The sequence below is a fragment of the Chlamydomonas reinhardtii genome, chromosome 4, assembly GCF_000002595.2.
Source record: "Chlamydomonas reinhardtii strain CC-503 cw92 mt+ chromosome 4, whole genome shotgun sequence".
In the NCBI taxonomy this organism is placed as follows: Eukaryota; Viridiplantae; Chlorophyta; class Chlorophyceae; order Chlamydomonadales; family Chlamydomonadaceae; genus Chlamydomonas; species Chlamydomonas reinhardtii.
Window position 1 is genome coordinate 449,201 of NC_057007.1, and position 20,860 is coordinate 470,060.

The following is a 20,860-nucleotide window of genomic DNA, read 5'->3' on the forward strand; positions in this document are numbered from 1 at the left end:
CCGTGTCGGCCACCCGCCCCGCCCCGCCCCGCCCCGCCCCGCCCCGCCCGCGCCCTCCAACAGGACTGCAACAACCAGAAGTCCAGCGCCCGCAGTCTCCTGTCCAAGGGCGGCGAGCACAAGGCCGCGGCCAAACCCACCAAACCGACCGGCGGTTTCCGTGCCAAGCTTCTGGCGGCGAAGCGCCGTGCCGCCTTTGGCGGTGGCGCCTCGACTACGGCTAAGGCTGGCCATGTGCCCGCGCCCTCTCCTAGCAGCGGCGGCAGCGGGTCTGACGCGGCCCCCGGCAGCGGTGGGGTCTCCAACGGCTCATCGCGCCAGCAGGCGCCCTCGGCCAACACCAACACCAACACCAACTCGTACTCCACCAGCAGCAGGCACGCGCTGCCCGCCGCCACACAACCCACCCCCTGCGTGCCCAGTATTCAGCCTGCTGCACCCCGGTCCAGTGCCGCCGCCGCCGCCACCACCGTCGCTGCTGCTACGGCTGCTGGCTCATCATCAGGAGCCCGCCGCATGGAGGGCCGCTGCCGCCCCTACCGGCCGCCCATGCGGGTGCAGGGCGACGAGGGCGGCAAGGCGGCCACCGCTGGCAGTGGCCCTGGCAGCAGCAGTGGCTCAGGCCTGATGCTCCGCAGCTTGGTAGGGTGCCTGCTGCCCCACCTCGCCACTGCCGCCATCCAGAAGACAGCGCACGTCGCGGCCGCCGTCGCCCGCCGGGTGATGGCACCCGTCGCCGCCGCCGCCACCGCCGTGCCCTGCCGGGTGATGGCACCCGTCGCCACTGCCGCCGCCGTGCCCTGCCGGGTGGTGGCACCCGTCGCCGCTGCCGCGGCCGACGCCGGCGCGGTGGCGCCCAAGCTCGTGGCCTTCCGGCCTCCGCCGCCGCCCATCATGCCAGTGCACCAGCACCAGCACCAGGACCAGCACCAGCAGGCGGGGCCGTGGTACGTGGCGCGGCCGGCGGTGCAACCGATGATGGGGCCGCCTGTGGTTCAGGCTACCGCTGGCGCCGCGGCCGTGGCGGCGCCGCGGCTGCTCGTGGGGGCTCCGGTCAAGCTCCTGATGGCAACTCAGCTGCTTCAGCAGCAGCAGCACATCCAGCTGGCCAACCGCGTGGCTTGCGTGCCGTACCCGCACCCGCACCCGGCGGTGCAGCCGCAGCCGGTCCTGGTGCACGGCGGCATGCCGGCTCCGCGCCAGCCGCACCAGCAGCAAGACCAAAGCCTGCAGATGCGGATGCAGCGGCTGCAGCAGGCGAAGCAGATGTGGCAAGCGCAGAAGAAGAAGGTGCAGGAGGCGGAGGCCCGGCAGCAGAGGATCCAGGAGGCCATTCAGGAGGAGGAGGACATTGTTGTCGCCAACGTGCGCGAGCTCATGCAGCGCTGCACCAGCGGCGCCTCCAAGGTGGGCGGGTGGCTTGTACGTGGTGGGTTTAGTGCGTGCGTGGGTGGGTGGCCTCGCGGTGGTTTTGAACACGTGAGCGAGATAGACGCGGGGTACCGTACCTGAAGGCGGGTTTAGAAAGTTCATGGGGCTGCGGAGTGCGTGTGTGTGTACGCTAACCCAGCTCTACCTGCACCCTGCGAGCACGCTGCGATGCGCACGCCTGCCGTACATGTATACACAATCCCCCGGCACGCACGCCGCCGCTCTAGCTATTCACACCCCACCTGCCACCTGCTGCTGATGCATGCCCCCCCCCGCCCCGCCACGCCACGCAGCCCGTCGAGCTCATCCGCCTCAAGCGGCACCTGGGCCAGGGCGCCTTCGGCTGCGTCGACTGCTGGGAGGTCACAGAGCGCCAGTCCCCCACCGCCTCCTCCGCGGCCTCCTCCTCTGGCCTGGCGGCGGCGGCGGCCTCCGGCACCGCCACTGCCACCAGCAGCAGCCGCACCTTTGAGGCGGCGGTGAAGACCTGCGCTCTGGACCTGAAGGGCCTGGCGGCGGGCGGCGCAACGCCGCATTCTGTGGAGATGCATGCCAAGGAGGCGGCGGCGGTGCTGGCGGTTCAGGCGCTGGACTCGCGGCACCTGGTCAAGGTGCTGGGGGCCTACGTCGACGTGCTGACACCCGGGGAGGACGTGCCGCCCCGCGGCTGCGGCATCGCCAACCTGCGCGTCGGGCGCATAGTGATGGAGGTGGCGCGGGAGTCGCTGACTGACGTGGTGGTGAGTGGGTGCGGTGCTGTGCGGTGTGGTGTGGTGGGTGCATTAATTATTGGTGCGGCGGATGGAAACAGGTTCGGGGCAGCTAGCGCAATCAAAAGAGAGAGGTAGGGTAGGGAGCGGGCGGGGGGGACGGGGTTGATAGGTCTTGCGGCAAACAAGCAATCCACCTTCCGCTCGTGCTTCTGTCTGCAATCATGAGTACGTGACCCGTGCCTTCAGACGTACCGTTCTGCGCCTTACCTGCCGCTGCCGCCCTTCCCGCACCTGCAGACGGGCCACCGCGTGCTCGCGCACTGCGCCGTGGGCGGCGCCGCCGCCGCCTTTGACGCCGACTCGGAGGACACGTCCGGCTACCGGCTGCCCGAGACCGCGGTGCGCGTGGTGCTGGCCTCGGTGCTGCTGGGCCTGCGCGACCTGCACGGCCGCGCGCGGCTGGCGCACCGGGACCTGAAGCTGGACAACCTTCTGGTTGGCACGGACCGGCTTGTTAAGATCACCGACTTCGGCCTGGTGACGCCTCTGGACAGCCAGGGCCGCCTGGTCTCGGAGGTCGGGGGGCGGCGGGGCACGAAGGGCTACCAAGCCCCTGAGACGCTGGCGCGCCGCACCTTCGCGGCCAACGAGCGCGACCTGCCCAGCTGGCCGGCCGCCAAGAGCGATGTGTTCGCGGTGGGCGTGATCGGCGCGGCGCTGGTGTGCGGCACCGAGTCGGGGCCGGAGATGGAGGCCTTCCGGGGCAGTGGTGAGCTGCCGCCGCACCGGCACGCCTCGCCGGCGCTGCGGCAGCTGCTCAAGGGCATGGCGGCGGCGGACCCGGCGCAGCGGCTGGGGGTGGAGGAGGCACTGGCGCACCCCGCGCTGCGCAGGGCGCTGAGCAGCGAGCGGGCGCGGCGCTTCATCTGGTGAAGGCGGCAAGGCCAGATCGCTCGGGCATGAGGCGGGCTATATGCGGACAGTGCGTCAGTGATGAGCGGCGGCTGTCAAATGAATAAAGGAGTGCGTACGTGTGTGTGCCAGAGCTTACTTGCTTGAGAGCTGGGTGTTTTTAAGTATAAAGACACAGCATGCGCAGTGTTGAGGACCGCACAGAGGTTCATAGGACATAGATTGGCCTGAGGGAACGTTGATTGGCCTCAGGGTAGAACCCTTAGCAAGCAAGCCGTGGATGGCAGCATGCATAGTTGCGGCTGCTGATCCTTGCTGCTTCCCCTTGATTGATTGATGATACGGTAGGCCTAGACATTAGAATGCCGCGTTGATTGCTTGCCGGCTTGCCGCAAGAGGCAGATAGAGACGAATGGATGCTTGGGCCGTGGCCCAATGGCTCCATGACGCTGTGTTCTGAAACTCAAGGGTACCACATGTGCTGGCGCTTGCGTGTGCGTTGTCGGTCCTTCGATCAACACGTCTTACTACGTACGAAAATTCGGGCAACGGACTGCGGTAGGGCTACCTTTACTACCTTGAGCCCTATTTTGACTCCTCTGCACGTAGTACGACGTGTTGATCTATTTCCGTCCTTTCCGCGTGATTGCTGTATCCCGGCGGACATGACCCCAGCAGTTTGAGCACAGGTCTACCTGGCGTTGAGCTTGCTTGACATGTCTTGTGTGACCGTTCGCAACTGAATCCATGTGTTCTGTCGGGTGTATACGGTGCAAGCTTAGCTATGTAGCCATGGTTGTGCACGCCTGTGATGAAGAGCCGCAAGCTGCTGGTCGTCTCCTAGGCGCGCAGCGGTAGGTGCGCACTGACCGCTCAGAGCGCTGACTCCTGGAACATATACAGCAGGTTCGTGCACATGGTACGGTAACCCGCCTTGTAGTGCAAAGGGACACTCCACACAACCAAGCGTGTGAGCTTGGGTGCTATCTAGGCAAGAAGATGCCTTACAGGGAGATACGTACGACACGAGCTTGAGCCGCCCTTCAATTGTAACATATGTTTGCGGTAATGTGTCAACCTACCCTCTTCTGCCCCTTGGCGTGGTCCACCCTTCCACCTCCAGCTCAAACTCGTGCCAGCTAGCCCCGATTACACCCACGTGCTCACGTGCGCATGCATGCATTGCTCGTCCCTCTAATACGATACACATTGCAGCCCCGTTGCAATGGCATATCCCGCGTCCGGAAGCCACTAACGCCTACAGCGTGCGGGTGAACAGACGTGCGCGGAGGCTGCGCCGCCCCCGAGGCTGCTGTACCGTATATGCTCCCCGCGTGCACGGGCGGATCGTAAGTATCAACCCATCGGTCTGGGATGTGCCACCAGCCCTGCGGGTCCCGGTACGGCCGCGGCACGTACGCCAGCGCTGGATCCAGCATGGGGTGCTTCTGCTGCTGCTGCTGCTGCTGCTGGTGCGCGTGGGGCACTGCCGCCTGCTGCCCGCCGGTCCCCTACTGCCCGCTGGGGGCGCGCTAGCTGCTACCCCGGAGCGGATGGCAGTAGTGCTGCTGCCTGCGCGACCAGGTGTGATAGCGGCCGCCGGCGGCGGCTGGCGGCCTGGAGCTGAACCCCAGCCCATGTAAGATGCCCACATGCTATGGGTAGGATGCCCGTTTACCGATTTGGACGGCTGCGTGTGGTGCGGGGGGGGGGGTAGCCATCCATGGGATGGTGTGTATCAAATGGGGGGGGGGGGGCGTGGGGGGTCAGGGGCATCAGCGGGAACGGAATTGCATGTCTGTCGCCCACCCACTCAGTGCCCGCACCGGTTCTCTCTCCAACACACACTCAAGCCCCACTCCCCCCCACTCATGTCACACTGCCAGTGCCACGCACTCACCCACTCTATGGGGTCTCCCTCGAAGGCCAGGGCGCCGCAATAGGCCAGCAGGTACTCGAGCGGCTTGACGCAGCGGAAGGACTTGTGGCTGAGCTGGCGGTGGTACGACATGGAGATGCCCAGCATGCCCGTCACCACGTAGCTGCAGGGAGTGGGAGGAGGGGGGGGGGGTTGTAAATACCAGCCCAAACTAAACCAAACCAAGCCAAACTAGCAAAGCACAGGCAGAAGCGACAGTTGCAAGCGATGGCAGCCCCGTTCAAATAGTGCGATTGACTTACAAGTTTGAAGGAGGGGGCCATGGGGGTAGTCAAACATAAGCCCAGTCTTACCCAGACCCAGGGCACGAAACCACCCCCGCCAGCCAAGCCCTCCACCCAAGTCCCCCAGCCAAGCCCTCCCCCTCCCGCTCCCGCTGCTGCTCTCACCCCGCCAGGCACAGCTGCAGGCACTCCGGGCTGTAGGTGAGCGGGCCGCCCACCAGCGCCACAAGGTGCATGGCGGAGAAGAAGGCCAGGTAGCCCACCTGAGGGGAGGAAGTGGGCGGGGTTTCGGGGGGGGGGGCATTTGGGTGATGGCAGGGCGCAGGTGGCGTGTGCCCACATTGGGTGACTCGTACGCGCACCAGCCCTCATGCCCTCGCCGACATCCGGCCGCCGTTGCCTGTCCCGCCCCAACAGCTCTCTCGCTCGCCAAGAGGTCAAGTAGCTCACGTCTGTGTCTGTGTAGGTGCGGTTGAGGAAGTACGGCCGCAGCTGCTGCACGCTGAGCTCGGACAGCGCGGGGGTGTAGCGGGGAAAGGGCGGGTTTCGCAGCGTGTCTGGATCCAGGTCATCGGGTTTGGCTAGCTGCAGCCCCAGCAGCGAGGTGAAGGCCTTTCGGGGGTAGGGTGAAGGCAGGGAGGTGTGTGTGCATGTGGTTGCAGGGGGGGAAGGGGCCAAGAGTAGGAGGGTGCTGAGGCCCTTCCAGCTGCCGCCTCGCATGCAAGCTAAACTCCATCCATCTTCATGTCCATTCCGTCCCTTCCTTTCGCGACCCGCTTAACCCCTGCGTGCCTATCTCACAACAGGTCACCGCATCTGACACCTCAAACCGCCAGCAGCCTCCTCAAGAAGGGGCTGGCACATGGCGCTGGTCTCCCCGGCCCTTCCCTCCAGCCCTCTCAACCCCACAGCTCCACCTTGGCAAAGGCCTTTCGGCTGCCGCCTGAGTTGCTGACGCGCTCCACCACTGGCTCTGGCGCGTCCAGGGTTACGGACGTTACCGCCCTAGACGCCTTTACCCCTTGTTGCTGCGATGGCCGCTGCGCGCATGGCACGACTGTTGCACGAGTGGGGATGCCCCCAGGGCTTTTCGGACGCCGCGTGCTGCACCGGGTCAGTTACCGGCTGCGAATCGGACATGCTTTTGAGTGGTCCGTGGAGAACGCGAGGACTGTGCACGCCGTCAGGGTTTGCATTTTGTAAAAGGGTTCGGGCCACTGGCAGAAATCTCCCTTGTTCATAAGTTCTTATATATGTGCATGTGTCGTAACAAATAGCATGCCGCAGAGGTAGCGATTGCACATGACCGCGCGGCATCATGCATAATGTCGCGCAACATGCGAGCTCCACAAGGGCGTAGAAGCTGCATGCGCCACCTGGGCTGCTCTATCTTGAAGTAAAGCTATAATCGCGACTAAAGCGTGTGGGAAATGACAAGTCAGGGGGTTTCCAAGAACAGCCGCGTCGCCGCAGTGTCCCCAGAACTCCTACCGGTTAAGTTGGATACTCTAGGTCATGGACCGAATGTAGCATCAATTTCTTCGGACAGTGTGCGACCTTGTGTGCAGGCGTTCCTTGCGATGCAACCTTCTTCGGGACTCGCCTCGCCCTGCATCTGCTCTCCAACAGTCGTCTTTCTGGGCGTCGTAGGAAGCAGAGTTCTGACAGCTTCCCGCGTGGTTTACATGGCCTTGTGTATCCCTGGTCGGTCCGCAACATCGCACCAACCGCCGAAAGAAGGCGCAAACCTCACAGCGCTCACCTCACCTTGAACCCTTGCCTGATCTCACCTACTACCTAAACAAGTGCGCTTGTGTAGCGCCTGTGAGTCAGCGGCCTCAAGACGACTGTCGGGCCTGCCCATCGAAGCTTGCAGGTGGCCTGGGCCGCCTCGCCACCAACAGATGTTCTGAAACCTCATACTCTTAAGAATATCTGTCGAATACTTTGTTTCTAGCCAAGTAGCACATGTGACACCCACTCCACTGAAAGCGCGGCAGGCTTTTCGGCTGCTCCAGATACTTTTCCGACCCTCCCAGCCCTCTTTGATTGTGTCCTTTTTCATGTATGCTAATGCTAAGGAAGCCATGAATTTTAGAGCACTAGGCGTGCGCACCGCTGGGACTGACGTCTCGGCTCCAGCGACTTTCTAGGCGGCGACACAGCTTTAGCTCCTCCGAAGACTTTAGCATACTAGCTTGGGTGCCACAGCGTAGCAGCCGCAGACGAGGATTGGCACGTGAAGCCTGACGGAGGAAGCGCGGGAGCTTCGCTTGAGACGGGGTGCCCGTCGCCCAGCGCCCGCGCGTATGGCCACCCGATCACCCGACATCAGTGGTGCGCGCACGGGACTTTCGCGCAGGGGAGGCTGCATATAGTCGTGGGGTGTGCGCCCCACGGTGCGCCCGTGGGGTGCGCCCCGCAGCTTGCCTGACGCATTCGGCGCCGGTGGGCACCACCAACCCCTACCGCCCCCTGACACTGCCCCTGACGCTTTCCCTAACATTTGCGCCACCCCTTCAATTGCAGTCCCTTACGCGCGGCCTCCGGGCTGAGGGCGATAAGCCGGCCGTGAAAAGCCGGCGCGCGCACGACGAGGCGGATGCGGACGACGCAGTCGCTGTCGGGGATCGTGATGGCGGGTCAGAGGGCAGCGCAGGGCCCTTCGCTGGAGCCTTCACCTGCTGCTGGCAAGACCATGAGGCAGACCAGCAGCAGCAGCAGCAGCAGCAGCAGCAGCAGCAGCAGCAGCAGCAGGGGGTGCGCAGGCGCCGCGTGATGACAGCAGCGCGGGTAAGGCTGCGGCTTGGCGGATTGTCGGGTAGTTGGATTGTCGTAATGGCTTTGTGGAGAAGTTGACGGGCCTGAGGCTAGCATTTGCCGGGAAACGGAAATGGGCTGCCGTAACCGGTGCCGCATTGCTGCGGCACGGATGCATCGGGCCTCGAGCTGCGGGCCTGCCAGCGGGCACGCCGCCGTGCGTCGGCAGGAGGTCTGCGAGCGGCAAGCACTCCATTGTCTCGCCCTTCCTGCCACCCTACCAACCCACTCTGCCGATCCATCCCCCACCCCCACACAGGACCTGCCGGCCGTCGTGCACTGTCTTCTGGACGGCGGCGGCAGTGGCGAGGTGGGGCAGCAGGCACCCTACCAAGCTGCGGAGCATCAGGCCCGAGCCACTGCTGCTGCTGCCAGCAGGGCCAGTGCCAGCGGTGGCCGCCTTGCCGCCCTCGTCGCCCTGCACCCGCATGGGCGGCCGGTAGGGGCAGCGGCCCTCCATGCGGCGGGCTCCTGATGAGCCAGCAGTCGTCGTAGCAACAGCGACGGTGGTGGCGGCGGCGGCGTTGGACTGCTGGAGTGCAGCAGGCTTGGCACCGGGCACGCAGGAGGTGGGTAGTGTTGCGGCAGGCAGCAGGCAGCGCGGGGCTGCTGCTGGTGGAGGAGGAGGACGGGCGCCTGTCCTCTTCCACCAACAGCACCAGCCCCGCGCTGCCTGCTACCTCCACCACACTACCCACCCCCTGCATGCCCGGTACCAAGCCTGTACCCCAGTCCAACGCCGCCGTGCCATGCCGGATGGTGGCACCCGTCGCCACTGCCGCTGCCGGCGGCGCGCTGGCGCCCAAGCTCGTGCCCTTCATGCCTCCGCCGCCGCCCATTGCGCCAGTGCACCAGCACCACCAGCACCGCCAGCACCAGGACCAGCGCCAGCAGGCGGGGCCGCGGTACGTGGCGCGGCCGGCGGTGCAACCGATGATGGGGCCGCCTGTGGTTCAGACTACCGCTGGCGCCGCGGCCGTGGCGGCGCCGCGGCTGCTCGTGGGGGCTCTGATCAAGCTCCTGATGGCGCCTCAGCTGCTTCAGCAGCAACACAACATCCAGCTGGTCAAGTTGAGGTGAGGTGAGGCCACTAGAACCACTTTGTGCTTTGCGCGGGCGTGGGGCGTGGGACGTGCTAGCCACCCTTGGCGGCCGTGTCGATCATGAAGCATGATACCATTATGCTGCCAACGTCCCTGACCACCCACTAAAAGTGATGGGCCCAAAGATGTACCCGACGCGGCCACACGAACCCTCCGCCTTCGGTGCACACGATGTATCCACCGCTGCTGTTTCACTTCCCAGCCCCCAACTCGTGCACCGCTGAGCCTTTTACCCGTGTGTTTGCTGTCCACTGCTTTACCCCGCAGTGGGAGCGCGTCAAAAAGGTGGGCATGGCCCCGGGCGCCCGCGCCTCCTTCGCACTGTCAGCGCACGCGCACCCCAAGGCGGGGCCGCGCGCCTTTGTGTTCGGTGGCGTGTCGGACAATGAGGCCAAGGTACGATTCCGGGGGAGGACGGGAGGAGAATGGTAGAATGGGTGGATGATCTGCTCGGGAGGCGGCGGTTTTGGAAATAGGGTCCTTGGCTCATGCTGGGTGGGAACAGCAATCGCGTGCGGCCTGCTGAGGCTTATCCGGGTACAGGGCCTGGCGCTCCGCACTTATATGCGCGAATGCGTGCTATTCTCTTTCCTGCATTCCACTCGCTAAGGAGTCCACACCACTGCAGGGCGGCGAGGACTTGTCGTCCGAGTTTCACATCGACCTGTACACAATTAACTTTGGGCGCCGCCGCTGGTTCGCCGCTGAGCTGCGGCCGCCTGCGGACGCCAAGGGCAAGAAGGCTGGAATAGCGGGTGAGGGACAGTGTGACGGACTGGAGCGGTTGGGGGAGATGTGGCGGAGGTACAGCGGCCTTGATGTGCCGGGTTCAGTTTGGTTTGCCGTGACAACAGACTTTTTGAGACATCTGCTGGGCCCCATGCCTGCTGTGCTCGGCAGATGCGGAGGCGGGGAAAGACGCGGCCGCAGCTGCTGCTGCCGACGGCGCAGCCGCCTCTACCTCCGCCGCCTCAGCGCCCGCCAAGTCTGCTCCGGCGCCTCCGGGCGTGTCCCAAGAGCAGGCGGGCAAGCTGGGGGCCATGACCTCAGGCAAGAACAGCGCCCTGTACCGTGCGGCGGTCAAGATCCAGGCCAGGTGGGGGCTGGCGCGTAGGTGGGAGCCAGCCAAGGTTTGGACCAGGTGGGGGCCACCCAGAGTTCGGGGCCAGTTGGACGGCGGGTGGGGGCCAACGCTATGTGGGGTCAGGCCAGGTGGGGTCAGGCTATGTGGGGTCAGGCCAGGTGGGGTCAGGCTAGGTGGGGGTCAGGCCAGGTGGGGTCAGGCTAGGTGGGGTCAGGTGGGAGCCTGGTGGGAGCCAGAGACGGGGCGGAGGCGGTCAGTGGGGCTGGCCTGCGGGCGGCACGGACAGCACAAACTGGAAAGGGGCTGGCAGCTGGCGGAGCGATGCAGATGCCATCAGGGACAAGCACCCGGCGCGGTCGCTACACTGCTCCGTCCACGACCCCACCGCCCACGTTCCTTCCCCCGCAGCTACCGCGGCTACACATTGCCACCCGCATTGGCGGTGTGGTGTTTGAGCTGCTGTACAGCCCCGCCACCTTCGGCCTGGACCTGTCCAGCCTCAACATGCCCAAGCCCAGGGCGCGCATCGGGGCACTGGTGCGTGGCGCAAGGGACGGAGGGACGGTAAGGGCTAGATTGCCCGACTTGTAGCGGGGGGAAAAGAATGGCGGGCAGTGCGGGACTATGTGGCCTGAAGTGCGGAATGAAGTTACCGTATCAGGCCGAGTTGACTGGGGCTCTCTCGTCGCCGTGTCGTGCAGATGGCGGTGGTGGCCAATGCGCTGTGGCTGCTGGGCGGCACCGTGGAGGTGAGCCCGCGGCAACTCGTGTGTGTATGTGTGGAGGTTCCGCATGGTGTCTACGTGCACACGGTGCCCTTCATGGCTGGGTTGCTGCGTGTGTGCGTCTGTACCCGTAAGCATGGAGCGCCTCGTGAGATTGGGGGTGGGGGCGGGTGGTGGTCAAATCTCTAGAACACCATGCACCCATATGCTGCGACCCCACCGGTTCTCAATTCCTTCCCGCCGCAGTCCTTGCTTCGTCACTCATCCCCACCCTCACACGCCGCCCTCTTCCTCCTCACTCCCACACCACCCAGATCGGCTCCAAGGAGGTCACGCTGGACAACATGTGGTGCCTGGACGCATTGGAGCTGGACGGCTGGCAGCTGGTGCGTGCTGTGTGCTGTGTGCTCTTCCATAGAAAAGGAAGGGGGGCTGTTACGTCTCTTTGCCTGCCTAGCGCCCCGTGCTACTTGACTGTACTTTATTCCTACGGGCCCGCCCCCTTCCGCTCCCGCCTGGCCGACGCCGGCTCCTGCCCCCTCCTCCCCTCCCCTCATCCAACCCTTGCTTTCCCCACCCACAACCCCCGCATCCCCAGATCCGTGAGAACACGGTGGGCGAGGAGCCGCTGCAGAAGGCGGCGGAGGACAGCGAGTCGGAGTGGGAGGAGGTCAGCGGGGACGAGGACGGCAGCGATGACAGCGACGACAGCGCGGAGGAGCGCGAGAGGGCCAAGAAGAAGTCGGGGCCGAGACAAGGGGTGTCAGCTTTGTACAGCTGGAAAATGGGCTGAGCCCCCGTACGCTTGGGAGCTAATAGGCGTGTAACGCCCCGTTAGAGCCTCCATGCCGCTACGACGCGTAGGCGCATCGGCTAGGGACACTCGGGTTGGGGTCGTGCGGGATTTCCCGCGCCACATGCGTGCCTTGTCACGTTCCCAAACACCCCAAGCATTTCTTTCGCCTCCTGCCATACTCAACACCTCCCCGGCGCCCCACGCTCAAAGGGCTAGGCGCGGGGCGGGGGCGACCTCGGGGCTTCTCGGCATTCTGGCGCGTCGGCAGGCATGGCTCAGCAAGTCGCTCAAAACTTTCGATATACTTCCCCGCTTTGCTTGCCGCCAACATAGTTTGCCTTATAGACTGCATATCGGCGGGCACCGAATGCTTTCCTCGCGACCTCGCGAAAGTCAATTTCCATGGACGCGCGAAGGCACTTCTCGCTCCGCCCGAATTTTCCCCGCCACCTATTTACATGCAATAGGCATTATCAAATACTAATACGTAGCAGTCGCGGTTTGCGCCAGTATGCTATGTTTTGCCGACGCACGCAGCCACGCAGCCACGCAGCCACGGACACGGGTGTTCCTGGGGGGCTTCGCCCCCCCCCTGGAACGCTTCGCTGGGGGGGCTCAGCCCAAAAAAAGTAGTTGAGGTGGTTGGCAGTTGATAGGGTACTGACGGTGGTTGGTGTGGTGGATGACTGGATGTGGGTATGGAGGAGAGCAAAGCTGTTTGGTGCAGGCGCAGGAACGACCGAACTGGCAGGACTGATATATCCGTATATGGCAGGACTGTGGGCGCAGGTGCAGGTCCATGTGGTGAGGCGGACGGTGCAGGCGTGTGGGCTCCGAGCCACGGCTCCACCGGCTTTCCAGTGGTGACGGTTTGGTTGCCGCAGTGCCCAGGAAGCGCTGGTAGCTGCGAAATGAGGGAGCGATTCCACCTGGTCGAAGATTGGGCGTGGGCACAGAGGCCCACCTCGCGGTCCACTCCCGCACCTGCATTCAGATACGCACAGACGTCACCATCCTGTGAACGGATTGCGTCTCCTGGAGGACATTCCATATCCAGCTTCTGCCGTTCATAACACTCAACAGTGGAGCAGAGCGTGCAGGCGCGGGCAACCCAGATGAGTGACCTGGGTCAGCAACGTTGTGCCGACATGCATGCGGAGGTATGGGGGGTTCCCCACGGACCGGAGCGCCCCCCTCATGGGGAGAACCGCATGTACCGGGGCTCCCCCCTCGTGGGGAGGGCCCTCGGCTCCCCAAAATGTCGTCATCGCGGAACACCGCGCCCGCGCCCTCCACCAGCAGTCCCAGCCCTCCCCCCCTCTCAGGAGGGCTTCCCATAGCTCCCCGCGGCTCCATGCCTGCTCAGCTCGTGCCCGCCGGTGACGGCGCCGGGCACTCCGATTGGCCTGGACCGCGCGCCTGCATATCGTAACCTCAATAGCAGATGTCGGCATCACTTCTTGGACGGACTAGCTTTATGTAGCAGGAGTGCCAAAATGCCACAGTAGCTTGGACCAGTTACAATGTCACTTAGGGACTTCAAAGTTCCAAACCCTATAAGTGCAGGCGCTAAAAGGACGGATCGAATTGCGAAGAGGAAAAACCCGAATCAAGTTAGAGTGCGTGTGCGACCTCGCATTGAACAAAGCAACACTCAACAGCAAGTAGGCCACCACCAGCTAGAAGATGATGAGGGAGAGCAACATGCTAACGTGGAGATGCATATGGGCGCTTCAGCAGCGGATCTGCTGCCGCATGTGCACAGCGAGTCCGATGTTGAAGACACCGAGCAAGGCGACGACGCATCAGTGGACGTTGCAGCTCAGGTCAGGGTCCGAAAGGCGTTCTTAAAGCACTACGCCTCGGGGGCAGACAGCCGCAGCCGCCTCCTCGACAGTGCCGCCGACACGCTGCGGGCGTTGGCCCAGGCCATCCCACGCACATGTCCTGGGTGCGGCGTGTCCGCGGTGTTCGGGGGAAAGCGATGTTCCGTGACAATTGTCACATGGGAGCAGCCTGTGATCGCGGAAATACCTGTGGGCTGGTGCACAACGTGCAAGCAGGGCTGCAACTTGCTGCCGGTTCAGGCGGACTGCGTCTCCGACTCGAACAGCGGGTGGGACCTCGACCGCGCTCACTCTGGCAAGAACGTTCTCTGGTGGCACCAGTCCGTGCTGCAGATGTATGACATCCTGTCATTCAGGACCAGACATCTCAGCGCAGACGCGTTTTGTGACGCTATGATGAACAGCTGGGAGCGCAATGGGATCTCCCGTCCAAGCTCTGTGTCGGCGACAACCCTGCGCCAGCGCATGCGCGAGGCGCTGCTGCTGTATATGGACTGTCAGAACGTCATCGAGGACTACCCGGAGGACACTATAACCGACTGGCCTCGCGGCGCCCTGAACAGCTGCCCCTGCTGCGGTGACAGCGTCACATGTGCAGCAATGGCGGTGGACGCAGGCGCCGGGCCAGCTGGCGGCGCCATGGCAGCCGGCGTAGCGGCTGCCGCTGCAGTGGCTGGGGAAGCGGTGGTGGGCGCACGCGCCGGGCCGAGCGGCAGTGGCGGCGTGGCGGGTGTGGACATGGCAGACGCCTGCATGCGGTACGCGCTAAACTTGGTCGGCGTGTGGCCCTCGACACCTTCGGCCACGATACATGTATCTGTATAATGAAGTATGGCAGTGCCTGGATACGATGCCATGTATGGCCCCAGCACTTCCCGTGTCTCCGACGACAAGCGAGGAACCAATTCGCGGGCGCTGCGCCCACCACGCTGCGCAAGTGTCTACAAATGACACTATGAATGCAAACATTACAAGCCTGTCGCGGTTCGGGCCGTGCGCGAAGGCGTGGTCGAGTGCATCGTCGCAATCCTCTTGTTGCAGGGCCAAGTAGTCGCCTACCCGAGAGTCGTGCATAGGCCGTGCCACGCGCGATAACTTGAAGCCAGTTGCAATGTCAAATTTGCTGCGTTGATCCCGCTCTCCTTGGTGTGCAATACCTCCTTTGTAGGCAGAGACTGGACCAGCAGAATTGTGACCTGTTGCCAATATTTAGCGTCATTTGCCTCGAGTGCTTTGTCCGCATGAAAATGACCGTCTGGGAGATACGACATAGACGTGGCTCGAAAACCGCAGTGCTGGCCACCTGAATTACTTCATGCAATATGAAATGTTATTTAGGATGCACATACAGTGACGCGGACTAGTGGCGGGCTGGCTTGGGCAATCGTGGTCGCTGGTCGGCAAATTGCTTGGTGCGACTCAAATCGAGCCCTACCCACCATCAATGTATTCTTTATAGCTTCATGTATTGATGGGCATGTAGTGGATGGCCGCGACAGATAGAGCATTCGGGCATATATAGGGGACCGATCCATACAGGGACACAGTGGGGGGTCCTGAACTTCGGCCGCGCGAGGTAGTATCAGTGCCAGGTTCGGGGCTGTGCGGGGGCAGGGGCGGTGGGGGCTGAGTGGGTCCGGGGGGCCTTTGAGGCTGGTCGCGTGCCTCGTCGCGCGGACCCCCCCTTGCCAAAACGCACAAGTCTGGGAGGGGGTCCCAAAACATGCGCCCCCCATACTGCCGCTTATCTGTTATCGCCTTTTGACTTCCTGTGTATGCATATTGCTGGCCGTGGGCACTACGGGCGGATGCTCGGCGACGCAACCTTCGCATTTGCAGACTTTTCGTGAATCGGTCAGTTTAGTGTGTTACCTAGGCACTATAATATTAGGTTTAGTTATATAAGTACAATACAATAGAATTTAGGGCGCGCGGCCGAAGTTCAGGACCCCCCACTGTGTCCCTGTATGGATCGGTCCCCGCAAATATATGTTACAGGGAACGGCGCTCAAAAAAGGAGTCTTAGCAAACAGCACCTTCATGAATCATGATGACATATTTGGATGTTGTTGGAGCTGCAAAAGGCCATTCCAGCAAACTATTGCGAGGGATCATCCGACATGCCAACTGGGCATGGTCACGCGTATGAGGTAGGCCTGGGTAGGTGGGCCCAGCCGCCCCCCCTGACCACGCCACGACAGGACCACTTCTGGGACTGTGCAGTGGCCAAAGCAGCGGTGGCACGAATTAGTGCCATGGAGCATGGTCGGGTGCGTGCGGCTGCGGGTGCGGCTGCGGGTACGTGTGCGCGGGATTTCGCGTGCTGCAGCGGCCCAAGTAGGAGCGGCTGCGGCAGCAGTAGCTAGCAGCAAAAACCGGGCCTGCATCGGCAGAAGCAGCGGAAGAAAGATCCCGCTCCTAATGAGGTCCCGCCAACGCAGCTCACGCCGCCGCCGCCAGGTGCGGTGAGCCCGCTGCAACAGCCGGCGGCGGCGGTGGAGGCGGCGGCTGACGCGCACCACGCGGCGGCTGGCGGCGCGGCGGCTGGTGCCGCTGGCGCGGCCGGCGACGCCGCGGCGGCCGTGCACCACCCAGCCGAGCCGTACGCAGCCGCTGCGGCGGGCGCCGCGGAGCTGCGGCACCGCCACCACACCCCGCCCACCCAGTCCCCCGCGGCCCCTGCAACCCCTGCGGCCACGCGTGCTGCGGCCACGCCCGCCGCTGCCCGCGCGTCCGCGCACGGCTCCGGGGCTGGAGCTTCCGGCTTTCCTGCGGCTGCCGCTGCTAACTCTTCAGCGCACGCGCCGGCGGCAGCTGGCGGCGCGGCGGCTGGTGCTGCCGGTGCGGGTGCCGGCCACCCGGCCGCCCCATTTGTTGGCTCCATGGCGCCGGCTATCAAGGAGATCCTGAAGGTGCGGTCGCGGCCATTGGGTACTGAGACCTGGCGGACACGAATGAATATGTACAGTTCCCATGTGCTACAACCGTTTGTAAATTTGCTAATGCGCATTGTTTGCAGCACCTGTGCTTCTGTTTTTTCGCATTCCACTCCACACCACACCCCTATCTCTTCCACCCTTTCCCCGCCTCCCCCGCCTCGCCGCACAGCTGCACTACAACTCAGCCCAGTGGCTGCGCGCTGCGGCGTCGGTGTACCCCGCCCGCAGTCCGCTGCAGCTGGCCTACGTGGCGGAGCACAACTTCATGCAAGCGCGCATCCGCAGCCTGGAGGCCATGGCGGCGTGCTACGGAGCCGGCGGACTACCGGTCACAACCGGCGGCGGCGGACTACCGGTCACAACCGGCCCCGCCGTCGGCGCCCCTGGCGGCGGCGCCCCGGCGGCGGACCCCTACCCCACCATCCCGCCGCCCTTTGCCGGCGGGCTGGGCGCCGCGGCGGCTGTTCCGCCGCTGGGCGGCGCCGCTGGCACTGGCGGCGCCTCCGCCTACCCGCCCATGTGGTCGGCCGCCGCCGCCGCCACGGCGGCCGCTGCGGCACCGCCGGCAGCGTCTCCAATGCCGGCCGCGGCGATGATGGGGATGCTGAACCCCATGGGCTTTGGCGGGCTGCCGGGCGCCGGCGGCTTCGGTTTCCCAGGCGCCATGTTCCCGCCGGGCCTGAGCACCGGCGGCTGGGGGCCGCTGATGATGCCCAACCCGCTGCTGGCGCCGGGCGGCGGCGGCCTCATGCCGCACCTGGTCCCCGTGCCCATGCCGGCAGCCGCGGCGGCGGCGGCCGGTGGCGCCACGGGCGCCAGCAGCAGCAGCAGCACCGGTGCCAGCCCGTCTATGGCGGGTGTGGCGGTGCCGTTGCATCACCACCAGCTGGCTGCGTCCGCGGCGGCGGCGGCGGCGTCTGCGGTGGCGGCAGCCATGTTCGGCGGCGGCATGATGCCGACTGGCGGCGGCATGGTGTTCGTGCCGGCCAGGCCCCAGGCGCAGCAGCAGGCCGCGCAGCCACAGCAGCCGGCGGCGCAGGAGCAAAAGCCCGCAGCTGCAGCGGCGGCGCCGGCGGCTGAACCTGCGGCGCCTTCCGACGGCAGCGGCGGGGTTGCGGCCAGCGCCGGTGGCGCTGCTGCCGCCTCGCCAGCCAGCGCTAGTGTTCCGTCAAAGCCGGCGGCTGCAGCTGCTGGGGCCTCCACCGCTGCTCCTGCAACTGCCCAGCCGGAGGCTTCCCCAGCGGAGGCCAGCGCGGGGCAGGCGGCTGGCGCGAAGGTGGAGGAAGCTGCGCCGCCGTCGGCGGCAGCTGTGTCGGAGGCTGGCCAGGCTGCGAAGCCCGAGGCGGCGGCAGCGGTCAGTCCTGCGGAGGGGGGCCACACCAGCGCGGCTGGCGGAGCAGCGGAGGACGGCGCGGCAGCTGGCGAGGCGGATGCGGACGCGGAGGAGCTGCGGCGCCTGCGGCTGCAGCGCTTTGCGGGGCCGCAGTAGAGGCGCGTTGTGGCGGCAAAAGCAAGGTGTAGGCTGTGTGTTAAACAAAGGTACGGTACTAGATCTTCGTCGACAGTGTCGCCCTTGGCGTCTTGGCACGAGCGGCAAGCGTAGAGCCGTGTTGCGTGTACGAGTCACACAAGGTTGCTCACAAGGAGGCAGTGGAAGGTCCTGGACTGCGGTGATCAGGACGTGACGTGCAGGCTGCCAGGAAGGGCAATTGCATCGACACTTCAAAAGCGTTGAGGTGTTTATTTTGAATTCCTGCTTTGGCATGCCGAAAGCTCAGACACCGTACGGCCGTGGGGTGGGAGTGTGTGTAACATGGATAATACGGTAGATGGGCTTTACCAACCCGGTGGGCGCAGGTCAAATACGCAGCAGGCCCAGCCGCACTGCTACTCAGGCCAGTAGGATGGTCCGCTGTGGAAAGGGTGGCCTGGAGACCTGGACCGACAGCTCGCACCGGTGCCGAACATGGGTATGAACACGCGGCAGGCGCTATAATGTCGCGGGTCCGGTCACGCATGCTGGTAAATGGCCGACGGTTGAAGGTGGGACAATGCGCGTGTGCAAGCACGCCAAGCGGGGCGGGGCGGGGCCGTCAGTGCACGCAACGTCTCGTTAGCTGCCTGCAAAAGCTCCTGCACGCCAGCACCTCTCAATCAATCGGCATGGCATAGTCATCATAAGGCAATGTCAGAACGCGCGGCCAGGACTAGCGTGCGCGGGCCAGGCGCGGTGGCGCGGCGGTGACATGAATGCCGCCATCATCACTCATCACACTCATCACCTGATCACCTACCGCGACATCGCCGTGGGTCCGAAGTTGCGGCGCCGACGGTGTTAGTTACAGCTGGGCAATGGTGTCACGTCCACCGGAGGGGGCCACAGTAATAAGCAGGCGAGCGGGGGGCATGTCTTGGACAGCTTCAGTCGGTGCTGTGGTGTTTTCATGGGCATGGGAGGCCGCCCTGTTGGCTCGCTCCCGGACCGTCACTCCTCCCCGCCTCTGCGTGAATGCATTCCCTTGCCTCAAAGGAAATCAAGTGTAGATAGTGTAGAGTGCCAGGGAAGAGGTGCGTGGGCACACGTGGAGGGCATGCACACCAGGCACAGAACGAACGAGGCACGTACGAAACTAACCAGACGGGCGGGAGGAGGAGGAAAACGGGAAGCACAGGAAGAGGAAATGGAAAACAAACACGTGCTTGTACACCCCCAGGCAAATAATAACCCCCCAGCCAGGAGCCCGCCGCAGGTAGGGCACGGCACACGATGCAACACGCAGCCGCTACCCGACCACGACGCACGCCTGTTGACCCACGCCGACCCACGCTTCGACACGCACGACCAGGCACCAATGGCTGACAACCGCACCGGAACCACCGCACAGGCACTCGCGCCATCCACAAAGCATTCCAGTAGTGCTTGACGCTGCAGCGCACAGCACGGTTCATTTTCTGGGGGCTTGGCTAGCTAGGCCGGGCGCAGGGGTGGTGTCGGTCGCTTGCTTGGTCCGAGCGCAGGGCGGGTGGGCCGGGTGCAAGCGGCGGGTACCACTCCAGGGAAAGGGCGTGCTCCCAGCCAGGCCCGGCTTTGGCGCCAAATGACGTCCGTGTGTATGTTTGGTTACAAGCATTCTTCAAGATCACGGATAGTAGGCGGCTAGCAGGCGCGTGGGAGCGTGCCGCCCCGAGAACTTTCATCAGCATGATTCTGCGTCGATCGTCGCCTGCTGCATGCAGCAGTGCCGCTGCGGCTTACTCCAGATAGAGCAAACACGAACACGACACCACATCATCATCACGCACCATAGCGCTGCACTCGCGGTTCCTTTACGGTTGCAATACCCAGTGAGCCTGCTGGCCGCCTGAAGTGTCCGCGACCCGCCGTGGGTCATAGCTAGCTATGGATCTGGCATACATTTCCTTGCGACGCCTGCTGCACTCCGGCCGCTTTCAAGCCCGCGGTAAGGCACCGGGCGCAGCGCCCAAGCGCGGGAAAACGCATCCGGCTCAGCCCTAGCTCCTCAAAGCGCCTGCTATGCAAAATTTGCAGAATCTCTTGCATTAGCGCATCAGGGCTTCTGGGCGCATGGCTGGGCTGGAGCAAGTCCGCACTGCGGGCTCAAAGCGCCTGTGTACGCTTTCAGCTCTCTTCCAGCGCTTTTTATGCATGCACAGAATTCAGCTTTTGCCTTTGCACCCGCTTTGCAGCAACCGCAGCGCAGGCGCGGCCACGGCACTTGCAGGCGCGCTACTGGGTGCGCTTGGCTCCAAGCGCTGGCACTTAAGGCTGGCTGAGCAAATTAAGGTATTCATATGGAGCAGCTTTCCAGGGCATTCCGCGCGGGTCAACCCACGGTCAAGCGGGATGGGGCTTCTTTTCGTTTGCGGGCCATTCTTTACTTGAGCCACGCGCGGCGTTCTATAGCAAAAGCTTTCAGTGAGCTCATACGCGCACACACATACATACAACTGTAACAAGAGGATTGTCGCCTAGGTTGACAAGGGAGCGAGTCTCCCGTTACAGTGTCGCCTAGGTTGACAAGGGAGCGAGTCTCCCGTTACAGTCCTCCCCCCCTGGAAGCGAACGTCCTCGTGAGACCACCAGCGCATCCGTAGATGTTTTTTTTTTTTAGGCTCACTGCAGGCGCGGGGTGGGTTTACTGCCTTTGGCCCAGTTGCGTTGTTGCCTCGCTCTCACGGGCCATCCACCTCAGGGCAAGGAGGGTGTAACCCTCTTGTGCACTAGTTCGGACCCATGCACCCATCCAGGATCGATCCTGGGACCTCAACAGTAAGGGTGACTCCTGGCATTTCGCACCAATGTAAC

The 20,860-nt window shown here is 64.1% G+C and overlaps 5 protein-coding genes across 5 annotated transcripts in view; 4 read left to right on the forward strand and 1 right to left on the reverse strand.

Moving 5' to 3' along the window:
* The window catches only part of CHLRE_04g217923v5 (uncharacterized protein), a 6,212-nt gene extending 2,199 nt beyond the window's left edge, over positions 1-4,013 (forward strand). Inside the window, exons 5-7 of the mRNA XM_043061758.1 lie at positions 64-1,407; positions 1,725-2,171; positions 2,442-4,013. Coding sequence (XP_042925014.1) covers positions 64-1,407; positions 1,725-2,171; positions 2,442-3,077 — 2,427 coding nt within the window. The 3' untranslated portion in view covers positions 3,078-4,013. The remainder of the gene's footprint in view (positions 1-63; positions 1,408-1,724; positions 2,172-2,441) is intronic.
* Positions 4,014-4,048: 35 nt separating this feature from the next.
* CHLRE_04g217924v5 (uncharacterized protein) lies at positions 4,049-6,431 on the reverse strand. Its single transcript, XM_043061759.1, has 6 exons — positions 6,342-6,431; positions 6,137-6,259; positions 5,670-5,831; positions 5,385-5,482; positions 4,957-5,098; positions 4,049-4,746 (listed from the first exon to the last, which is right to left on the reverse strand). The coding sequence occupies exons 1-6, from the start codon at positions 6,357-6,359 to the stop codon at positions 4,315-4,317; spliced, it is 975 nt and encodes a 324-aa protein (XP_042925015.1). The 5' UTR covers positions 6,360-6,431; the 3' UTR covers positions 4,049-4,314.
* A 100-nt stretch (positions 6,432-6,531) lies between these two features.
* CHLRE_04g217925v5 (uncharacterized protein) lies at positions 6,532-11,790 on the forward strand. The gene is made up of 12 exons (XM_043061760.1): positions 6,532-7,318; positions 7,518-7,556; positions 7,749-8,012; positions 8,299-8,349; positions 8,760-9,104; positions 9,410-9,538; positions 9,771-9,897; positions 10,043-10,272; positions 10,635-10,763; positions 10,928-10,975; positions 11,266-11,337; positions 11,550-11,790. Exons 1-12 carry the CDS (start codon positions 7,283-7,285, stop codon positions 11,742-11,744), a joined length of 1,665 nt encoding a protein of 554 aa, XP_042925016.1. The 5' UTR covers positions 6,532-7,282; the 3' UTR covers positions 11,745-11,790.
* Positions 11,791-13,201: 1,411 nt separating this feature from the next.
* CHLRE_04g217926v5 (uncharacterized protein) lies at positions 13,202-15,058 on the forward strand. The gene is made up of 2 exons (XM_043061761.1): positions 13,202-13,573; positions 13,811-15,058. The coding sequence occupies exons 1-2, from the start codon at positions 13,472-13,474 to the stop codon at positions 14,417-14,419; spliced, it is 711 nt and encodes a 236-aa protein (XP_042925017.1). The 5' UTR covers positions 13,202-13,471; the 3' UTR covers positions 14,420-15,058.
* Positions 15,059-15,461: 403 nt separating this feature from the next.
* Positions 15,462-20,775, forward strand: CHLRE_04g217927v5 (uncharacterized protein). Its single transcript, XM_043061762.1, has 4 exons — positions 15,462-15,744; positions 16,036-16,506; positions 16,703-18,576; positions 20,084-20,775. Exons 1-3 carry the CDS (start codon positions 15,715-15,717, stop codon positions 18,020-18,022), a joined length of 1,821 nt encoding a protein of 606 aa, XP_042925018.1. The 5' UTR covers positions 15,462-15,714; the 3' UTR covers positions 18,023-18,576; positions 20,084-20,775.
* Positions 20,776-20,860: the final 85 nt, after the last annotated feature.